Raw genomic sequence first — 20448 nt, 5'->3', positions numbered from 1 at the left:
TCAATACAGAATATTATCCATATACTTTTGCAACCTAAGTGATTTTTACTAGAAGGTGACATTAACTGTGTAAATAATCTTCTCCATTTAAATAAACTGCAGAAAATGAAGACTACTGTTAGCTTAAGCAATACATTTCCAAACTGAGAACTTGAAAAATACATTTTTGATTGGCTTGTAGAAAGTTTTGTTAAAGGATTTAACCCGTGTTTTGGGCAAGTAGGTAGCTGTTGACCATAATGGCTATTGAACTTTCAAATATGAAGCAATTGTAAACTGATAAATTTGTTCTCAAGTTCATAGATGACATGAAACAATACATGGAAGTGTTAACATGCCTGAGGTTAAAATTTGACTTGCAGTTGAAATAGCCAGCTACATACTGGAAAGTTCATCTGCTGTTGGAAAGATGCCCTTTCTTTGTCTGAAGGGATAGGAGGCAGAAGAAAGAAAAACAACCCAAAACATCCTGTGCCTCCCCGCCTGCCCCAATCCACTTCACTGTAGCACTGCTCTGATGCTATTGCATCATGCTGAATATGATAATTCCCACAAGGAGTAGGTGGAATAGCTCTTGGAATTATGCAGTAATGAGTATAAAACCTCCCATGTTCAAATCTTTCTAGTGAGAGTATGCAAGTGGTTTTTGTGGAATTGAACGTCTACAAAAAGTTCTGTATTCCTTGCACAAAGCTGCCAATGCCTGCCTCTACTGCTTGCATGTTCCAAATGCAATGGCTTTGCTGATGGCTGCTGTTATGTCCTAATGGAAGAAACATCAGATAATAAGATCTCAGCTTTAGAAATACTTGAGTTTCAGTAAAGTAAAATTGATAACAAAGAATGTTTTTATCTTAAGGCAAGGAGCTGAAGGAAAGTTGCATAAATTTGATACAACTCTTACAACCATGTGATTTACATGGAAAACAAACATCCAAAAGCTATGCAAAATTGGGGGAAAAAAGCAATGGTTGGATATGGACTCTCATACAGTAAGAGAAATTTCTCCTCATCTCTAATGAATGGAAATTGCAAAGTAATTTTGCTCTTCTTACCAGAGGTTTGAGTTTGTGTAAATTGAAGTTTTTGAAAAGCAATTTAAGATTAAGTACTCAGTACACTTGTGTTAAGTATGTACCCTTTGTGGCAGTTTTGGGACCTTGATAAAAACAGTATAGAATTAACAGAAACGGCGTGTGAACATATAGATGCCTCTGCACTTCTTTAGAGCTGTGATGCGTGTTTACATATCAGTAGCTATCAGATTATAAAACATCTGTTTGTTCAAGTAGAATCATTACTATTATTGTAGTTCTTGTTATGCAACGTAGGGACTGGGTGTTGAGAAAATTATATTAAGGGTAAGATTAGAGTCTCCTGGTTTAATAGAGCTACAGAAGGTACCACAGTACATGAGACTAAGCAGCTACCTGTACTTATAATAAGTAACGGAAGGAAAAACTTAAGGATATTTAGATAAAATTCACAAGGATTTAAAATTAATTTGGGACACTAGAAAATTAGAGTGACCTGTTGAAATAAAATGTAGTATATAATCTGAAGTATTTTCCTTGTTCTTATAGTGACACGGACTCTCACGTATCGAGTTCTACCTCAGTTCGCTTTTATCCACATGATCTAGTAAGTTTTTCTTATATATTTTTAAAGCATGTGAAAAATCAGAAGACTTTCCAATTTTATAGCACTGATTAATCATTCTATATAGTAGTTCTTTGTTCCTAAGAAGGAATTTTGTCTGGATTTAAGTGAAGATAAAATATTTATTGTTGCAATGTCTTCATATATATATATATAAATTAACCTTTCTGCATAGTGATTAAAAAAAATTGCATGGAAATTGGATATTCTAAGATACCTTTTAAAGGTTTCCAGAGATATGTGTACAACTTGGACAGGTTTTCCTTCTGTCTGTTACTAAGATTATCAAGCAGCAGAAAGAATAAATATTGTGTTCTGAACAAGAGAAACTTCAATAATTTCCCTGAAAGGAATTTATAAATCTGTCATTGGAATTTGCTGTACAAAATTTAAATTGATATGCAAGAAGTGACTGGGAAAACAGGGCAGAAGCTTACTATGTTTCATATTGCAAGTAGTTTGTGATCTTAAACCTTTTATATTGTTGTGAAGTCCAGACATATCTGTACTCTGAAGTCTTATATTGCTGTATCATGAAAAAAATGCGAATGGTGCATGATTCTTAAGTTAGCAAACCAAAGGAAGCATATCAAAGTACTAAATGACCTAATCAAGAAGGAAAATGAAATACAGCTTTAGGATTTGTCAGAGGAGCAAGAGACCTGCATTTGCCTGACTGTACTTTTGATCAAGAATGTGCTCTTCTAACTTTGTGTCTGCTAGAGGAACTTCCTTTGCTTTCCACCATCCCCCTTGAAAATGTAACCTTTAGAAAAGAGGCTGCATTACCTCTCCTGTGCTTTTGGTTTGCCTGTGTAGTCCCAGTGGAGGGAACGATTCTGTTTAAGGCAAACTCATGACTGTAAAAGCTTAGTCCATGTGCCTAAATGGAAATTTCCACTGAAATTTATTTTTAGTGCCATGAATGTTATGGTGGTTCTACCTTTTAAGAAACTAGGTTTTTAAGAAGTTGTCAAGAAAAGGACCTATTTTCTGACATAACTTATCTTAAATAGTATGTTTTGTATTTTTGAAATGCCATCAGAAAGAGAGTGTTCCTACTTGTTGTTTTCATTAGTATTTTTCTAGGAAGGAAAAGCTGGCTGAGCATAGTTAGAATACACTGATGATTTAAGGAGTGATGAAAAAAAATTTATAAAAAGAGAAATTGAATGTTAAACTTAAAGATAATTGTAGGAAAAGACCCCTCTAAGCCCTAAAACCTATAGTTTTGACACTTAAAGGTGAGGTGAGTATTGAAATTTTACTCTTTGCCTTAAACAATTGTGACTTTTTCCATTAAATGACGTTTTAACTGTGATATTATTTAAGAATAAAGGGCAGTGTATTAAGATGTTTCTTGGCCTGTTAATGAAACTTAAAGTGAATTGGATGACACATACATGCTGTAGTAACTTTTTAACATGGAGTACTCTTCTTAAATGTCCTTTATGGTTGTTGGTATTGCTGCGATTTTCAGGAGTACTGTAGAGTGACAAACTACAAAATAAGTGAGCGATGCAGTCAGTCATAAATAGTACTTGGCTGCTTAGGGCAGAGCTTTTTTAAGCTCATTTCTGAGTGTATTCTGGATTCAGTGAGTTTGAATTTGACTGCTGGTGCACACATATGTTGCTTTGTCATGCAAAAAGAACCGTTAAGCATGGGTTTGCATGCAGGTTAGCTGACTATAAGAAATGTGTTGTAATTTATTTAAATTAATAATTGGAATATTCTTGTAGTGTATGTTATTCCTGTTCATGTATCAGTTTACTTGTCTTCAAATTTGAGGTTTTCAGAGTAAATGGGATAATGTTCTTGGAAGACCTGTTCATTTTAAATAAGGCATGTAGTAAAATGGCAAATGATGGTGTTGTATGCAAACTGTCATTACTGCTAGTGCTATTCATGTGCCGTGATAAGGAGAGGAAAAGTAAGTAGAAGCCTGTGAACTGACAGTGCTTAACATATAACTTCTCAAAAGTGAAACTAAAGTATTCCAGCAGTTTTCTTTAAAGCTGTTTCCAGTAGAATACAGTGATAAAATAAAAATGAGCTTTTGTTAATACTGACTTTCTTTTAGCTTTCTCTTCCTCAGATCAGGTTGAACAGGCTGCTAACAATGGATACAGATCTACTGGAGCAGCAAGATATTGACCTGAGCCCTGACCTTCAGGACCACATGCAACCTCAAGAGGAAGCAGCTCAAAAAGTCAAGCAGTACTATCGCTTTTGGATCCTGCCTAAGCTTTGGATTAGCATAAATTTTGATAGATTAACTCTTCTGGCTTTATTTGATAGGTGAGATCCTTGTATGTTACTAGACCTTGGAGAGCAAAGATTGAAAAATGATGACTAAACTGTAATATAGATAAACCTATCCGTAGAGAATGGTACGTATTTTCTGCACTCCGAAAGGTGAAAGAATAATACAAAGTTTTACTATTTTTTCTAAAATAGTCAAGGCTACTCTCCTTTTTTCTCAAGCAACCTAAAAAAGGAAAAAGGAAACCAACTCTCACTTTGCCTGAGTGGGGCAATAAGATAATTGAATGGTCAAAACGAGACATTCATTGCTCATCTTTAAAGCTAGGAAATAGTTTTGTCCAAAAAGTAATTGAAAGGGTCTAGAACCTGGCATGCACTTAGTGTTTCAGCAAATAGAGAGAATTTGCCTGCTGTTTCAAAGCATTTTTCTAAAGTCATCTAGTACTGTAACTTGTTGTCTCTGCTGCATTTACCTAGTGAAATAAAATTAAGGTGAACCTTCGGTTACCAGCTTTTGGAATATGTGGAGTATTTATATTTTGGTAATGAACTTCCTTGAAATAAACAATAGAGTAGTGATTCTGTCTACAGAGCAACACTATTAATTCTGTTCCTAAGCACTACCAATATCATAGGGAATTATCTTTATTCCACTTGGCATATCTTACCCAAGTGAGAGTATTTTTAGTTTCTTCATTACAAAATCATGAATGACAGCGTATATACAGATAAGATGTCGTGCTTGTGTTTTTTACAGGCTTGTAATCATCCTGGATGGGCCTTGAATATAGATTTGTGTTACAGATCACGCTTCTGGTTAAACATTTGAATTATTTCTGAAATTATCTGCTGAAGTTATCTTCTGCTGTTTGAAGTCCAGTTCTATAAGATACTAATTGCTTTCAGCTGTCACTGAAAGCCTGGTAGCTCTTAACTTTGCTGAGAGACAGTGTATAGTCTGGAAGTTCAAATCTATTCTTAACTACTTTGCTACCAGCAGCATAACTCTTGTTAACTTCTGACCCTGACTGTTCCCTTGCAGCTTTTTCTAGACATAGTTAGCTTTTAATTCTATCTTTTTTTTTCTTTTTTTTTTTCTCCCTCTAATACAGGAATCGTGAGATCCTTGAAAATGTATTAGCTGTCATCCTAGCTATTCTAGTTGCATTTCTGGGCTCTGTACTTCTTATAGAGGGCTTTTTCAAGGATATTTGGGTCTTCCAGTTCTGCCTGGTAATAGCCAGTTGTCAGTACTCGCTGTTGAAGGTATTTTAATTTCTGTCTTTGCTTTCTATGAACTATAGATATAACTTTGGTTGGGTGTTGCAGGTTAGTCAGAGCTTTAAGGGAAGACTGCATGTTTATCATTTATAAAGAAATGAGTAAACTTTAGCTTCATGGAAAATTTGATAGATGGTAATACAAGGTCACTTCACTAGAATGGTTCTGCATATGTTTGTTAAAAAACCTGTAATTTATTGTTCTCCTGCATTTTTTGTTTTCCCAAAAATGAACACATTCTCACTGGTTAAAAGCAGCCTACAAACAGAACTTGAAATTTTATTGCTTTGGGGTTTTATTTTTTTTTAGTGGATATACCTCAATGCATTCATATGAAGCAGTTATATCTAAGCATATTTTTAATCAGATTATTGAATTTTTTAGACTACTGTTAATGGTATATTTGTAATCTAAGAATGATTGTTTATTTTTTATGATTAGACTGTTGGGGTGGAAATTAGATTTAGAATTTAAGTTCATAACTGTTGAAAAAGCAGTAAAAGAGGCTGTAGTGTGGCTTGACAATTGTAAAATTAATTGTAGACGTTAAAAGAACTTCAGTCAAGAAACTGTGTGTGTGTGGAGGTAAACACACTTACCTGTAGATTGGGTAACTTTCCTCTTTCCATTTTGGTTTCAGAGTGTTCAGCCAGATTCTTCTTCCCCTCGACATGTAAGTCACGGGCACGTGCTGCTGTACTAACCTTGCCGATGCAGAGCTTCTACAGAGAACTGATCACTTTGGTTTGATCTTTGGCATTTCTTTTATGTGCCTTCTCCTAAGGCATGAAAGGCTTATAATTGCCTTAGTGTATGAGAAGGCAACTGATACTGTGTTTCCCCCCTGCCATACTCTTTGTATTTGGAAAATCATGTCCTACCTGTTTTGAGCCGAGGTTTTGCTCTGGAACCATGCCATGTTAGGTTTTTGATGTATCTTTATTATTCAAGCAATTATATTGAGAAGTGTTCTTAATGTTGTAATTTGCTCTGCTGGCAAGAACTGACACAGCTTTGATGTTCTATTCTAGTCTTGTAGATCATTCAGCTGTCCTAGTGTGCACACTGCCTTATTTTTTGTGATAATAAGCTGAGTATGCCATGCTCTAGTAAGCATTAATGTTTGGGCATGGAAATGTTCATGTGCTAGTGTTGCACAATATGTTTATATTCTGTGTGCATGTGCTAGATTGCCAAGACAAAATATTCCTTGTATGTCTTAAAATATGTAAAAGCATTATTCCTTTGCAGCAAGGAATTCTTACTATTTTACATAAGAGGTTGTGTGTTTTTATAAACACACAAATAGATTCCCTCCCCACCCCCCAGCAGGAGCAGTATCTGAGTAATAAACTTTAATTGCTTTTTCTTTAAAATGGATTTATTCTCTCTTGCTTGCAAAGCCTAGTCAGAGCTTCTCTAGCGTTTAGTCCTGCAAGCAACATAGTCTTCACTGTATTTTATGCTAAGAGTAAATATAGCTTAGTCTAACTTAATCTGAATGTTGTGTCTTTCTTATATCAAAGCCATAAAAAAAGACAGACTGGTATCACTGCAAGGATTTTAAGGATTTTATGAAGAAAACTTTAGGTTATACTGAGATGACAGTACATTAGTTGATGAGCAGTGATTTTGGTTCTGAAGCTGTCTGTAGGAGAAGAGTAAAAATTACTTTTTCTTCTAATAATAAACAAATGTTGGTGGTTTTGTGTTTTGTTTTTTTTTTTAAACAGGGTCACAATCGTATCATAGCCTATAGTAGGCCTGTATATTTCTGTTTATGTTGTGGTCTTATTTGGCTGTTGGATTATGGCAGCAGAAACATATCTACAACAAGATTCAGGTTGTATGGAATGGCTTTCACCAACCCATTACTGCTGCTGTCAGCCAGGGACTTAGTTATAGGTGAGTGGCTTTTTCATGGATCTGAATTGTTTGCTTCATAACAGTAGAACTTCATGGGAACACTTCTGCCTTCTATAGATTTGCTCTAGCAAATGGCAGAGATGTCCTCTAATGTGGTGTCACAGATATTTTTCATTATGTAGTGTCTTAGCCCTCATCCCTAAACTTTCTTCTTAACTTGAATCTGGATATGTTACCCTGTGCTTGGACCTAGCTGCTCAGTAGTTAAAGAAACATTTTGATTTGAACTCTTTCATTCACTCTGGAGGGGCTTGTGGCAAATAAGTAGGAGTTCTTGTAAATGAGGTTATTTGTATTTAGCAATTTGGTAGAACAGTACAGACACAATTAAAAAAAAAACCCCACATTTTAGACAGACTAAGTCTTATTTAATGTGCCTCTTCTCAGAAAAGGCCTATCAGCAATACAATTTTGGGCAGTATGCGGTACTTTGATTATGTTCTGAGCAGCACAGTGCATTCACAATACTGCTGGCATTTAACACCTCTCCTCCAGCCCAATGCAAAAACCAAACAGCATAAAAAAACCCCAAAACAACAATCCTTTCCCCGGTGTACTTACAAAATTATGAAAATAGTAGCAGCTTTGTAATCTCAGGCAGAGCCCATCAAAAGGAGAGAGAGGACATAAACATGTGAAAGTCATCTTATCACGGGAACTTTGTGCATTACTTTAGTGGAGAAAAATTATTTGGGTGATCTTTTGTCGGTCACTACTTTGGGAGGGGTAACAAAATCTGTAAGAATTCATCCATATTGAAATCTGTTGCTCTTCAGTTGTGTCCAAGTATCTGTGCATGAAAGACTCCAGCAGCTAAATGTTATGACTGCATGCTGACAGTTTTCTGTCCAAGAAAAATGAAAACTTGGTGTGGGTTTTTTAAAATTTTAATTGATTAATAAGAATTATTGACTTAAGCATTTGGGTATTAGTTTTTATTACTTAATTTTAAGAACATCCTGAATTTCATGCCTTATACTGTTTCCCCCTTCAACTTTCTGCTAGTAAGTCTGTATGTGAATTTAAATGTTCAGAGGGAAAATGTCGAAGCCACGTATGTATGAACAGAGTATTGTCCCAACACTTTCAAAGGTGCTTTTGAACAGATTCTTTGGCTCTATTTATGTACTGGCATACTTCATTCTGTGTCTGTGATGGAAAAAGAAGACAGAAGATACTTTTGACTCATTCAAGATATAAAACTACCCTAATTTCTCTTGATTATACTCTGTCAATTTTGAAAGTATTTTCTTCCCTTTTCTACTACCTGGAGTCATTGCCATAATGCATAGCCCTATCCCCATAAGATAATGTACGTGTAAATAGTGTGTCATATCATGAAAGTGAGCTACCTTTTACAAGTACTTAAGAGTCTTTACCAGTTTTAAAAGATGTAGAGGCATCTTCACCAGGCCATGTCCATCTTGGGATTAGCTTTTAAAACTCCTAGTTCAAGAGTTCTGAGTGGGTTTTGATCCTTATGTTTTACTCTTCTACTGGGCTATCTTGCAGCAGCTTATGTGGTTCATGTTTCTTAGCAGTTCTCCTCATAAAAAATCAGATTGCCAGAATGGCTCACTCTTCTTAAAAAACACCAAACAAACAAAATCCCCACACCTCACCCCCAAAAAACCAAACCAAAATAAAAACCTGCACTGTACATCCCCCCACACATGCATACCCTTGCCTTTGGAGAAACTCTTAATGTTGCTGAAGTACTGGTTCAGAAAGCTTTGTGATCGCAAAGCAAGCTGGCTGCTAGCAAACATACTTTGTTAGCACAAAGTAAAAATCTCAGCTGCCTTTTTCCCCATTCCCAGGCATAGCTACTAGAACAACACAGGTGCAGGGCACAGCAAACTTAATGTAAATAACATAATTGCTGTATCCTTGCCAACAGACAAGTGAGGACTAGCATAAATTTATATTTTGTGTCCCAAATATTGGACTTGATCAATTGCTTTAAATATACTCCATGTTTATAATAATTATTTTCAGTTTTCACCTAGGTGGTCCCCATTACAGAACAAATGTGTTATGGACTGTAAAAGCCTCATAAATAGCGGCTTTTTGCTGGGGTACTCTTTAAAAATTGTGTTTTCCCAATCTGTCTAGTAACTTTGTTTTCAATGGGCACAAGATAGTGCGATTTACAGGCCTTCAGGAAACAGCTTTTTAACCTGTCAGTGACAAAACATTGTATTTACCTCCTGTGTAGGCTTCCTTTAGTGATTATTTGAGATAAAAGTTTGACTTGAGTTCTGAAAAAATATTTTCTTCGGGTCCTGAGGAGCTGATCTGTAGTCTTTTATTTCCTAGTTTGTATAAGTAAAAAAATGCAGAATTCAGTGTTTTTCCCAAGCCTGGAACCTACATGTTTTTAAATTACATTGTTTAACTTTACCACTGAATAGGGAAAAAAAATCAGATTGTCAGTATCTATCTCACTTATAGAAATATCTATGACTGTAGATATTTCTAATTCCTTCAGTGTCCAACCATTCTGCAGATATAAAATTAGAAACTTAAAAATTTAAGACTGTGATGCTTTACAGGATACTTCAAAATCCGTTTCTTCTTTTGATCACTGAAGCTACAAGTCAATAGGATTGTAGAAAGTCCTCCCTAAACTTCCAGACTTGGTCTGCCAGGGCTATTTTCATTATTTGATCCTTCTGTCCCTCAGAATCTAGAACTTCTGAAATGCTGCTGCATGTGAATTATATCTGAACTTGTGTAGAAGATTGTTATTCCTGCATCTTTTATTCCTTAAAATAGAAACTAAATGGTATGTACAGGTTGGGACATACCATTTTCTGTATCAATATTAACTGACATTCATTTATCTTTGTGTTCTGAAGTCCTATAATTTGCAGAAGTTTTCATGATTCATACAGTGGGCTGTTTTCATTAAAATAAGAGTCATTTAGGATCAGAAATTTCAGAAGTGGTGTGAGAAAATGAGTAAAATGTCAAACATTATTAGTAGCAGAAAACCCAGAGGTGGAATGCTTGGCCTCTCTTATGTCAGTGTGGCTGGTGTTAGCTTGCTCCTGTAAGGCAATTAAGGCAGATAAGCCTCACTTACAATGAGTGAAAATTTACAAATCTAGTCTGTAAACACTCCTGGCTGATCTTTGTTAAATAAAAATGAAAAGCCTGAATGGGCCTGTGTCCATATCTACGGCAATTAAAACAAAAGTACAAGAAATCTTCTGACTGTTGGTCTATATAATCTGTGTATTCAGTCAGTTTTGAGTCACTGAAGTAGAACTTTACATAATATATATTTTCCTTAGAAATTATAATAGAAATACTTTGGTGATGTTGAGTTAAATGGTGTGTGTTACTCTAGAACTTAAATTGAACTTATCATGATGTATTTTTAATATTCACCACTTTTTCAACTATTTTTTTCTTTTGTAGTGTTTACACTATGTTTCCCTATAGTATTCTTCATTGGTCTCCTGCCTCAGGTGAATACATTTGTGATGTATCTCTGTGAACAGCTGGACATCCATGTCTTCGGTGGCAATGGTGAGTGTTGTGTTCTCTGTCAGCGGTAAAAGCACGAGGCTTGGAGCAGCCAAGATTAGTATGCTACTTAAAAAACTTAGTGATTACATTAGTTGTACTCCTGTCCTCTAAACACAGAATACTTAACTGTATTTTTAAAAAGTTTTAAGGTCTTCTGATTGATTATTGAGAAATAGAATTACTGTCCTAGTAATTATGTCAAAAAGTATACCTTCTTCTTCAGCTGGTTTCGGGTGCACTTTTTAACTATTTTATTACTATGGTAATGTTGTTAAAAAAATGAGGAGGTAAAAAAAGCCACATAAAATGCTCTTTATAAAAATCATTTGTAGGGGAAAATACAAGTAGTTGCTCAAGGTTGGATTACTAATTTTTTTTTTCATCAGAGGGATGTTGCAACTAAGGGGGCTGATATCTTCTTAAGTAAACTGAAGTATTTTGTATTCTGACTTAAGTACATAACAATGTTTTTTTCTTTTCTGTGATATGCAGCTACCACAAGCCTGCTTGCAGCACTTTACAGTTTTATCTGTAGTATTGTGGCAGTAGCATTGTTGTATGGACTGTGCTATGGTGCCCTGAAGGTGAGCAAAATTTTATGCACAGTATATATTAATGTTTTGGGTTTTGTTCTCTGCTTCCTTCTGTATTAGATAACGCAAGTATGCAGAAACTGAATTAGAAATATTAGTCTGATTTGCTAGGGTTCCATACTTGCTCAGCTGTGATGTCAATTGAGGAGATGCAATGCAGGAACAAATCAGATTTTTTTGCTTTTAAAAGGTGCATGATTTGTGCCTGTAGTAACAGGCTATTTTTTTTGTTAAAAATACATGACATTTGCCATAAGTTCCATTCTACATTGATTCTTGGAAAAAAAGGAAGTGGCTTGTTTCTAGCAGAGTCTTCATGTATTGTTTATTAACTCTCAAAATGGCTTATGTTAGTATTTTTTTCTGGTGCTGCGAAAGTGAAAGTCTCTTCAAATTAATATTTACCTGAAAAGAAACCAGGAAATAGTTTGTAGTGTCAAAGTGAAGATGTGTGCCTATGTGAAAGGTAGCAAAGGGGTCACCCACTATCTCCACCCCAGTTTTCCTTGCTTGAAATACCTTTCTATTAGAAAGCAGTGTGTAGTGTGGTGTTGGTTCTGTTTGTGCATTTCAGGTGTGTCAGTAATCAAAAATGCTTATTTTACAATTAATTGTAAAATAAATGTGTGCCATCCAACTCAAAGTTGACTGGCTTTTTTCCCCTCTGTCACAGAGTGGAAAGTTCCTAGAGGAAATACTCCCATGATGCTGTCACCTGCAGAACATCATTAGCTTTCTGTGAATTTGTACACTTGTCTCATTAGCCTTTTGTAAACACATCTGTTTAAGATAAACAAGCTTGAGCAAAGAATCACTATCTCGTTTTGCAGATCCAATACAGATCATGAAAACAAAAATAAACCCAATGTTTAATCTGCGTTCAGCAAATTAGGAAAAATTACATTCTGAGTCAAAACATTTGTAACTTTCAAAATTGAGAATTGACTAAATGTAAGTCTTAAGAACCTGTGGTCTCGAGGAATGCAGGAATTCTTAAGAGTTAAGAAAAATGATGACTGTTTAATGATTAAGGTGCTGTAGGCTTGAGGGATGTACACTGTGTTAGAGTTCCTGATCTATAGTTAGACATAGGTAAATATTGAGCAATATTTTTGTACAAAAAGTCCTCGTTCATTTTTGTGGCTTCGTAGTTAAATTTTTCATACTCTTTACTATGATATACATAATTCTTCTATGTCAGGTAAGTGGTATATACTTGTCTCCTTTTTATTAATATTTTATTTCTGTCTGCAGGATTCCTGGGATGGGCAGCATATTCCAGTTCTCTTCTCCATATTTTGTGGTTTGTTAGTGGCAATATCGTATCATCTCAGCAGACAAAGTAGTGACCCTTCTGTACTTTTGTAAGTGATAATTTGTATCCCTTTCCCAAGGAACAAGCAAACTGCAAGGAAAAACTACTAATAATGTCAGTTATTGGTACTGTTGGAACTTGTAGTCACCCACATTAATCAAAATAGTATGTTCTTTGTTCAGTAGTTAGAGAGAAATCCTCAGATTTTGCACCTAGTTCCTCCTGTAACAACAGTCTTTCTTTGTGGCTTCTAGTAAGTCACTTACATGCCAAAATCTGATTTAGCTGCCTGCTGATGTTCTCCAAAAAGGCAGTCAGGTGCCATCTTTCTGCTGGTGGGTTTGTGCTGAACAACATGTATCTTTCCTATATTTAAAGATGTGCTCAGGGCACTAGTTGAAACTGAAGTCCACAGGGGGTTTTTCTGAACAGTTTCTCTCACTTCATTTGTTTATCTGTTCTTATATTGAATGTGTGCTCAAAGCACTTGTACAAATAATTTCATCTTAGATGCAAAAGAGTAAGGATCTATTTTGGTGATGAGCATTCCCATCTACCATCGGGAAGCAGGTATTCATGTTGCTGTTCATGAGTTAAAGTATTGATCTGATGCTGAGAGTATTTCTGATTCAGTTAATAATTATGCACGTAAATCAAAATAGTTCCAGTAGGAGAAACACCTCCCCCAGCATAGCCAATAGAAGCTCAGCAACATATCTGGCTGCGTTAGGCGGAGCTTCAACTTGGACTTAATTGTAGCCATAATGTTGGATGAATTTGATAAATAGTAGCCTGGGTCAGATAGTGAGAGAACTCTCCTGTGAACAAGGAGATTAATGATTCGTTCAGACAAGAGGAAAATTCTTATCTTTGGGTTGACCAGTAAACCTTGTCCTCTTGTTACCTTTAGTTCAGTTGGCTTTACTCAGTTGGTATGTGGTCCCTGTCCCTAGATACTTGTTCTTTTGTTCTTTCCGAGTACTAAATCCTGGATGCTTATGTTTGACCTGTGGTTTCACCTGTTTAGCCAGATGTGGCATAGTTAAGCACTGCAATAGATTGTAATATGTAATTTCCTTTGAAGATCTAGGGCTTGTTCAGTAGTGGTCTTCCTGTCTGTAAATAATACTTATGCACTACATAGGGTATTGTAAGAAAAATCACATTGAGGGGTCGACGGACAATTAGTAGTGGCTAGTAATGCTGCACATGGTCTCCTAAAAGCTTAAGTGTAAAGGTTTCGCACATTAGTGTCATCAAGGCCTGCTGAGAATTTAGTAGTTTGGTCAGAATGCCTAATTGAGTGATTAATCAGGGTAGTATAGATTTTTTGGGGGTTTTTTTGCTGTTGAAGTTTGAATTAAACCAAAGAATTAATGGTTTTCTGACTGGTATTGACAAATAGACCAGGTCTAAATTTTGCACATTTCTGTTTGGTTATTTATGAATTCAAATTTTGTTTCATGACTGCTGAGAACTTCACTTAAAATTCAGTTTTTGTTCAGTTAGTGCTGTTGCTTCTACTGAAACTGCTGTTTGAACATTTGGCTGCTGTTCTTCAATGGTGGTCATTCTGTGCAAGAGAGAACTAATTCTTTTATAAAGTTGAGATGTCTGTAAGTTTGCTCAGCTATGTGAAAGCATTAATATGCCAGAATTAATTTTTGTTGTGATCAGCTTGTAATAGAACTTCTGACTCCATTATTCTTCTAAAACCACATTGAACAATGCATGCTTTTCAGTGGTTTTTTTTTTGTTTCCCTTAAGCTCTTTAGTGCAATCAAAATTTTTTCCTAATTCTGAAGACAAAAACCCTGAGGATCCTCTGTCTGAAGTAAAAGATCCTTTACCTGAGAAGCTTAGAAATTCTGTGGTAAGTAGGCTTTTTAGTTTTGGTATGGTTTTGGTTTTTTTAATTTATTTAAAGCATTTGCTTTACGTTGGTTTGTATAGCATCACTCTGGGTCTTGCCTACGCTTGTCACCATGGTGCTGATTAGGTGGATATCAGAGCATTTCCTTGAACTCTGCAGGTGAACCGATGTGCTATAAGAAGAGTATAATGCTCATATTACCACTTTAAGTTATTTAGAAGTAGACATAAGAGAATTGGAATTCCCTAGTATGAATTCAGTGAAGTATCATTGAGGATTTTCTTCTAGCTCATCAATATTAATAAATGATACTTAAGTTTTGCAGGAGTTAATGGAGAAGAGTTAATTGTGGCAAGAACTATATTAACCCAGTATTTCTAATAATGTGAGGAAGAGCTTTGTGCTTGCTATTCCAGAAGTGGAAAATAAAAATGGTGAAAGTGTTGTGGGGCTTTCTATGGTTTGCTTTGGATGTTTTCAGTTGTTTTGTTGTTTGATTTCTTTGAAGGCAGATGTAACCTGTTCCATTTACTTAGGCTCATACTTTGAAATTTTAGTACCAATTCACTCTAAGTATTTATAGAAGTAATATTTAAACATTATCCTTTTTCACACAGTGTAGCAGTAAATAAAAGACTTAAGAAGCTTAGTATGTTTAATTTGTACAAAAGAAGGTTGAACATTCACTTAGCTTTGTGTAGGGCTTGGCTGTAGGGGAGGAACAGTATAACTGGGTTTCTTGTAATACAGCAGGCACAGACATGATGAGGTGCAGCATGTGGAAACTGGAAATAAATATTTAGAGCAGAGAAACTGCAGTTCTTTTAACACTGAACAATAGAGACTGACAGGAGCTGCAAACTCCTCTTCAACTCTCAAACTGGTTTTAGTCTCCAAGGGGGCTGGGGAGCTGAGGATTTTGATTCTAGTCTTTTTTTCAGTGGTTTTTGAAATCAGGACTAATTGATTTTAAAAAAAAGTAAGTTATAGCGCAAGAAGTTAAAACTTTGCAGCAGTAGTTGCTCTGTGTATTTGTCGATTTTTGGAGTAGTTCATCCTTCAATGATTTTCTTGGCTGTAAATAGCAGAGTTGCCATGGCCCTAAGTACATATTGCCCCCTTGTGGCCGACTCTGGCATTACTAGTTTTGTCATTTTTTTTTCTCATTATCAACGATTTGTTTTCAGTTTTTAAGAGGTAATGGAAAATTCAAACTCATTCCAAAGGATTCCAAAGCTATCCTTTACCCTTCTGAAAGGGAGGGGATAAAGGGTTAAAGCCTCATTGTTTTCCCTGGTTGATAGCTCTGCCAAGGCAGCACTCTTCCAGAGCTCTTAATTGCCCCATGATTTAAGCAATTCTTAGATCATAAAGGGGAATTTTGATTGTCCCTTCCATCTCTTTCATCATTGCTTTACGGGGGGCAATCATTACACCCCCTCACGGTCCAGAAGGAGAGAGAGAATCTATTGGGTGTATTGATTTGTGCTTTCCTGCTATTGATATGCACCTAACTTAGTTAAACTCACGTTCTTAGCTGTAAGATTTGTCCTGTGAAATTTATGATAGCTTCAATGGAAGTAATTAACACTGGCATAATTTGAAAATCTCTAATCGATTTCAGTGTTACTGTGTATGTATGTTAACGAGGTATTTAAAGGTTGGACTTGATGATCTTGGAGGTCTTTTCCAACTTTAATGATTCTAAGAGGACAACTAAAGCTGATATTTTCTAAAATTGTTTTATTCTGACTCTGCAGAGCGAACGATTGCAGTCTGACCTGATTGTGTGTATAGTCATTGGTGTACTCTATTTTGCAATTCACGTCAGTACAGTATTTACAGTTTTACAGGTAAGGTATTGCTTCATGTCTTCCATTTGCCTTCTGTATGCAAATACTTTGTGATATAAAGCTTATTTTGATAGTTCACTGAGTCTCCTGACTAGTTTTAGATGGTCTTTAAATATGTAGTGTGATAAGTACATGACTGAAGTTCTTCCCTTTTATGTGCTCAAAAAGTCATCTTTCCCTGTTCTTTCCTAGTTTCTGCTTATATTCTGGACTTTGTTTTAGCCTCTGACACAAAACACCCTCTTTTGTTTCATCTATCTCAGTTAAATAGTCAGGATCATTTTGGAATAAGGAAAAAAGAAACTTAAAAAAGAGTTTAAAAGGTTTGATTCCTAAAGTTTGAGGGGCTGAACCTTGATACATTAGTTGCATGCTAGCATGGCTGTTTGTAGACTGTAGTATAGGGGAGTACCTCTTTACTGGAATAGTTATTTACAGGACTAACTAATGTCATATGTGACTCTTACTTGATGATGACATGGGACTTGAATTTAAATTAAACATTTACCTAAAGAGTTGCAGTTACTGAGTTTCTTATTTTGGTATTCCTGTAATGGAAGCATTGATTAGGTTATGAACAGCTTTATGTCAGGCAAATGAAAATTTCTGTTATGTATTTTAGAATGATTTTATACTCCTCCTGCTGCCTAAAGTTAAAGTAAAAAACTAATTTTAAAAAGCATGTGTATTTAGGTAGCTGCATGTTTTCAGGTCAAGTGCCCTATTTAAGCAGGTGTACTAGTGTTTTCTAAAGAACATCTCTTCTGTTGTATGGTTGAATTTCAGTACTCCTCTGGAATGTTGCATTCCCCCATGTTTGAGAAAACTGGCTGCATGTTTTTCACCAGTTGTATAGTTCAATAGACTTAGGCTTCACCAAATTCAAAAAGAGCTTATGACAAGACAATGCAATCCCAATTTTTCTGTTACTTATCTAGAAATTTTGAGAAAGTTTTAATGTTTGGAAAGCATTCCTGTGAAATCCAACCTTCATACCATGTTAATATTGCAGTATTTTGTGACTTCTGTGGAAGGGTTTGGTCTTGTGGGAGGCTTCTTACTTTCTCAAGAGAATATGAAATTAATGATTTGTTTTTGCTTATGCTTATACCTTCTTTTATCCAGCAGACGGAAATGTAAATTGGGTTCAGCCTTTAGAGAATAATACCTTTTTAAAATGAAATGCATATGGGTCAGAAGCAATGGACTATGAAAGAAGATTGGTGTACTATTTTTACTTTAAAATACATTTCAACTCTGAAAATTTGCTAGATACAGAGAGGCTTTTTTCTTGCAGGTTTTTTTGTTTTGTCTTAAAGTTAGTAGTACAGTCTTCCATGAGGAAATAATTTCCCAACTTAGTATTACAGGAGCACTTGCCTAGATGCTGGAAAAAGTATTACGTTGTTAGTGTATTATTTTTTTTATAAAAAACAAACCTTAATTTCTTCAATTCTTTTTTTTTTAGCCTATTTTAAGTTATGTTCTTTATGCATTGGTGGGTACGGTAGGCTTTGTGACCCATTATGTTCTGCCTCAACTCCGAAAGCAACTTCCTTGGCATTGCTTTTCTCACCCGCTGCTGAAAACCAAGGAATACCATCAGTTTGAAGTCCGAAGTAAGTATCATTCATAACACTTTACTGAACTTGCTGTAGTTGCTGACCTTTTAATAAACTTAATTTCTTCTCTTTATTACTCTTACCACCAGAGTTTTTAATTATATCTAATCTATAAATGTCTTACTTTCTCAGTTCCTCCTGGTTTCATTCCATCATGTTTTACGTATCTCTTAGCTGATGATGGTAATACATGTGCTAACATTATCCCAGAGCAGTTCCACTAAAACACAGTCTTCAGAATCTTAAGTGGCCAAGTTTGTGTTAATTATTGCTTCAAGAATTTTTCATAAAGATTGACTGTGTTTCATTAGGTATTTCCTCAGAAGAGGAGAATTATTAGAATTGATTCACAAACTTTCAACCTTTGTAGCAGCAATGCAGTGTGGTCTTTTCATTGACGTCTAAATTGTGGGATTTTTTTCCAGTGACTGGATGTAAAGATAAATATGAATAGCAATTGTAGTATGATGTCGAACTTTATTTGGAAGAAGTGAAAAGGGCTATTGTATGCCTTAAATTTTTAATCTATAAAACTAGAGAAGCTATAGTTGGTGCCCTTTTGCTGATACGTGGCTTAAGTATTTCCAGATGTGGTAGTGTTTTCAGGAAAAATGGAAGTCATAGCCAGTAATGTTAAATATGAATTTGTAACATCTTCCAGTTTGGTCCCTGTAACTTAAAGAATTCATGCCATGTCACTGACTAATAGTCCTTATGGCTTCTGTTGTAGAAAAGGAGCTTCAGTTCTTGCTGGGGTTCTTGTAGACACGTGCAGTCGTTCACAGCACTGAAAAAGCAGAGGACCTTTTTCTAACCTCTTTTCAAGTATGCCTTAACCCTTTACGTATGCATCACTATGTGCATCAATGTTTAACATAACTTTTGACATAGGTTCTTCTAGACTATATTGTAGAATACTTTTTCTTATTTTGATTTGCATTAACTTGAAACGTACGTTGCAATTCTTGAAGTTTAAAAGAAGTTCTCAAGTCACAGACATTTGTGTTGTGTCAGATTATGTAGGCTCTTCTGTATTGTAGAGTTGTAAACCAAAAGTCTTTCAGATTGAATATGGTTGGAAAACCATCCTTTTACAGGAGATAAAGTACATAATGTCAAACAGCTTCATCAATAGCAATGTTGAAATCATTGAAGAGGTGGCAACCCAGTTTGTTTCCTTCCATGTGCAGTAAGCAAGTAGCTTGTGAACTGTTCTACTGTTGTATGAACAGTGCAAAAACTCTTCTCTTTTTTTTTGTTAAATAAAACTGCGAAAATCTGGTGTGAGAATACAGTTAATGTTCGGCTCCACAAACTATTTGGATCAAGAATCTTCATTCTGTTAGAATTTGATATGACAGTGCTATCTGATTTTTTTCTTTTTAATGTATCTTGATAGATGCCGCGCATGTTATGTGGTTTGAGAAACTTCACATTTGGCTCCTTTTTGTAGAGAAGAATGTTATCTATCCACTGATAGTCCTCAATGAGCTTAGTAGCAGCGCTAAGAATATTGCTAGTCCAAAGAAACTGGATACTGAGTAAGTAGAAAAGGAGATCAAGTAATCTTGAGTATGTCTGCTGTGGTGGAAAATTAAATAGTGAGTTCTGGTCTCAATGGGAAGACAGTTAATGCTATTGTCTTAAGACTAATGCAAGGAATAAATAAAGCTTTTCTTTATGTAAAAGCCCTTATAAAGCCAAGTCACCTTGCTGACTTAAACTGAACGGAGTATTACAGTATTAAACTAAAAATACCCGCAAAGATAAATCATTCAATTCATAGTACATACTGTAAAGAAGGCAGGTTGTAGAGTTACCTAATAGTGTGATAAAAAGAGTTTTCTGTATTTATCTTCAGAGTCTATAATATGATTATCCAGACTCAAGCTCAAGATAGTGGTGATTTGTTCTGGTATTTTATCAGGTGTAAATTTCAGACTTGTTCCCCAAGTTGGTGTGCCAGCTTGCAGCCCCTCTACAGCTTTCATCTCTCATCAAGGAATTCCCCAGGCCTTGTAGCCCCTAAGTATAATCCATATCCAGATGGAATTGCACACCGCTTCTTAAATTGAGCCTTTGTTATAATCCCTTGAGCACTGTATCTGACTGTTTCAGCAAATGAGAGTTAAATGATAGGCCCTGCAATTTTTAGCCTTTGAGAAACAGTAACCAGGTGGCTTTTTTGTATTTGAAGTTCTATTGAGTTAGAACAAAAGAACATGAATCTCAAAACAAAATGGAATATGGATTGGGGGAAAGTGGAGGGCTGAGTATTACATTTTTTTGGGAGGGGATGGGGGGTGGGCTTTTTTAATTTTAATCCCTATATCTAATAAGTTCTTACCTTGGATTTATTATTGCTGTCACTACAAGACCTTTGGGAGGAATATTGCCATTATATTACTCTAAATTTTTATAACCCTTTGATCTGTCAGTTACTATCTCAAAAAAGAATGAAATTGCAGTTCCCCCAATAAAAACTAGAGCAGTAGTTTTTACTACTAGTAGTAGAGCTACT

General features: G+C 35.5%; 1 protein-coding gene across 8 annotated transcripts in view; it reads left to right on the top strand.

Moving 5' to 3' along the window:
- PCNX1 (pecanex homolog 1 (Drosophila)) overlaps positions 1–20448 on the top strand; it is an 88245-nt gene that overhangs the window by 43523 nt on the left and 24274 nt on the right. For 5 of the 8 annotated variants that reach the window (XM_017830667.1, XM_017830666.1, XM_017830669.1 and 2 more), the window contains 12 exons: positions 1584–1641; positions 3743–3960; positions 5040–5193; positions 5849–5881; positions 6942–7113; positions 10561–10671; positions 11164–11255; positions 12519–12628; positions 14347–14452; positions 16213–16305; positions 17774–17924; positions 19327–19468. In XM_017830667.1, the coding sequence (XP_017686156.1) occupies positions 1584–1641; positions 3743–3960; positions 5040–5193; positions 5849–5881; positions 6942–7113; positions 10561–10671; positions 11164–11255; positions 12519–12628; positions 14347–14452; positions 16213–16305; positions 17774–17924; positions 19327–19468 (1440 nt within the window). The remainder of the gene's footprint in view (positions 1–1583; positions 1642–3742; positions 3961–5039; positions 5194–5848; positions 5882–6941; positions 7114–10560; positions 10672–11163; positions 11256–12518; positions 12629–14346; positions 14453–16212; positions 16306–17773; positions 17925–19326; positions 19469–20448) is intronic. The other 3 variants (XM_017830668.1, XM_017830672.1, XM_017830670.1) reach the window with 1 other exon arrangement.

The sequence above is a fragment of the Lepidothrix coronata genome, unplaced genomic scaffold (assembly GCF_001604755.1).
Source record: "Lepidothrix coronata isolate B3197 unplaced genomic scaffold, Lepidothrix_coronata-1.0 Scaffold182, whole genome shotgun sequence".
NCBI classification, from domain to species: Eukaryota; Metazoa; Chordata; class Aves; order Passeriformes; family Pipridae; genus Lepidothrix; species Lepidothrix coronata.
This window is presented reverse-complemented; position numbering and strand designations above follow the sequence as displayed.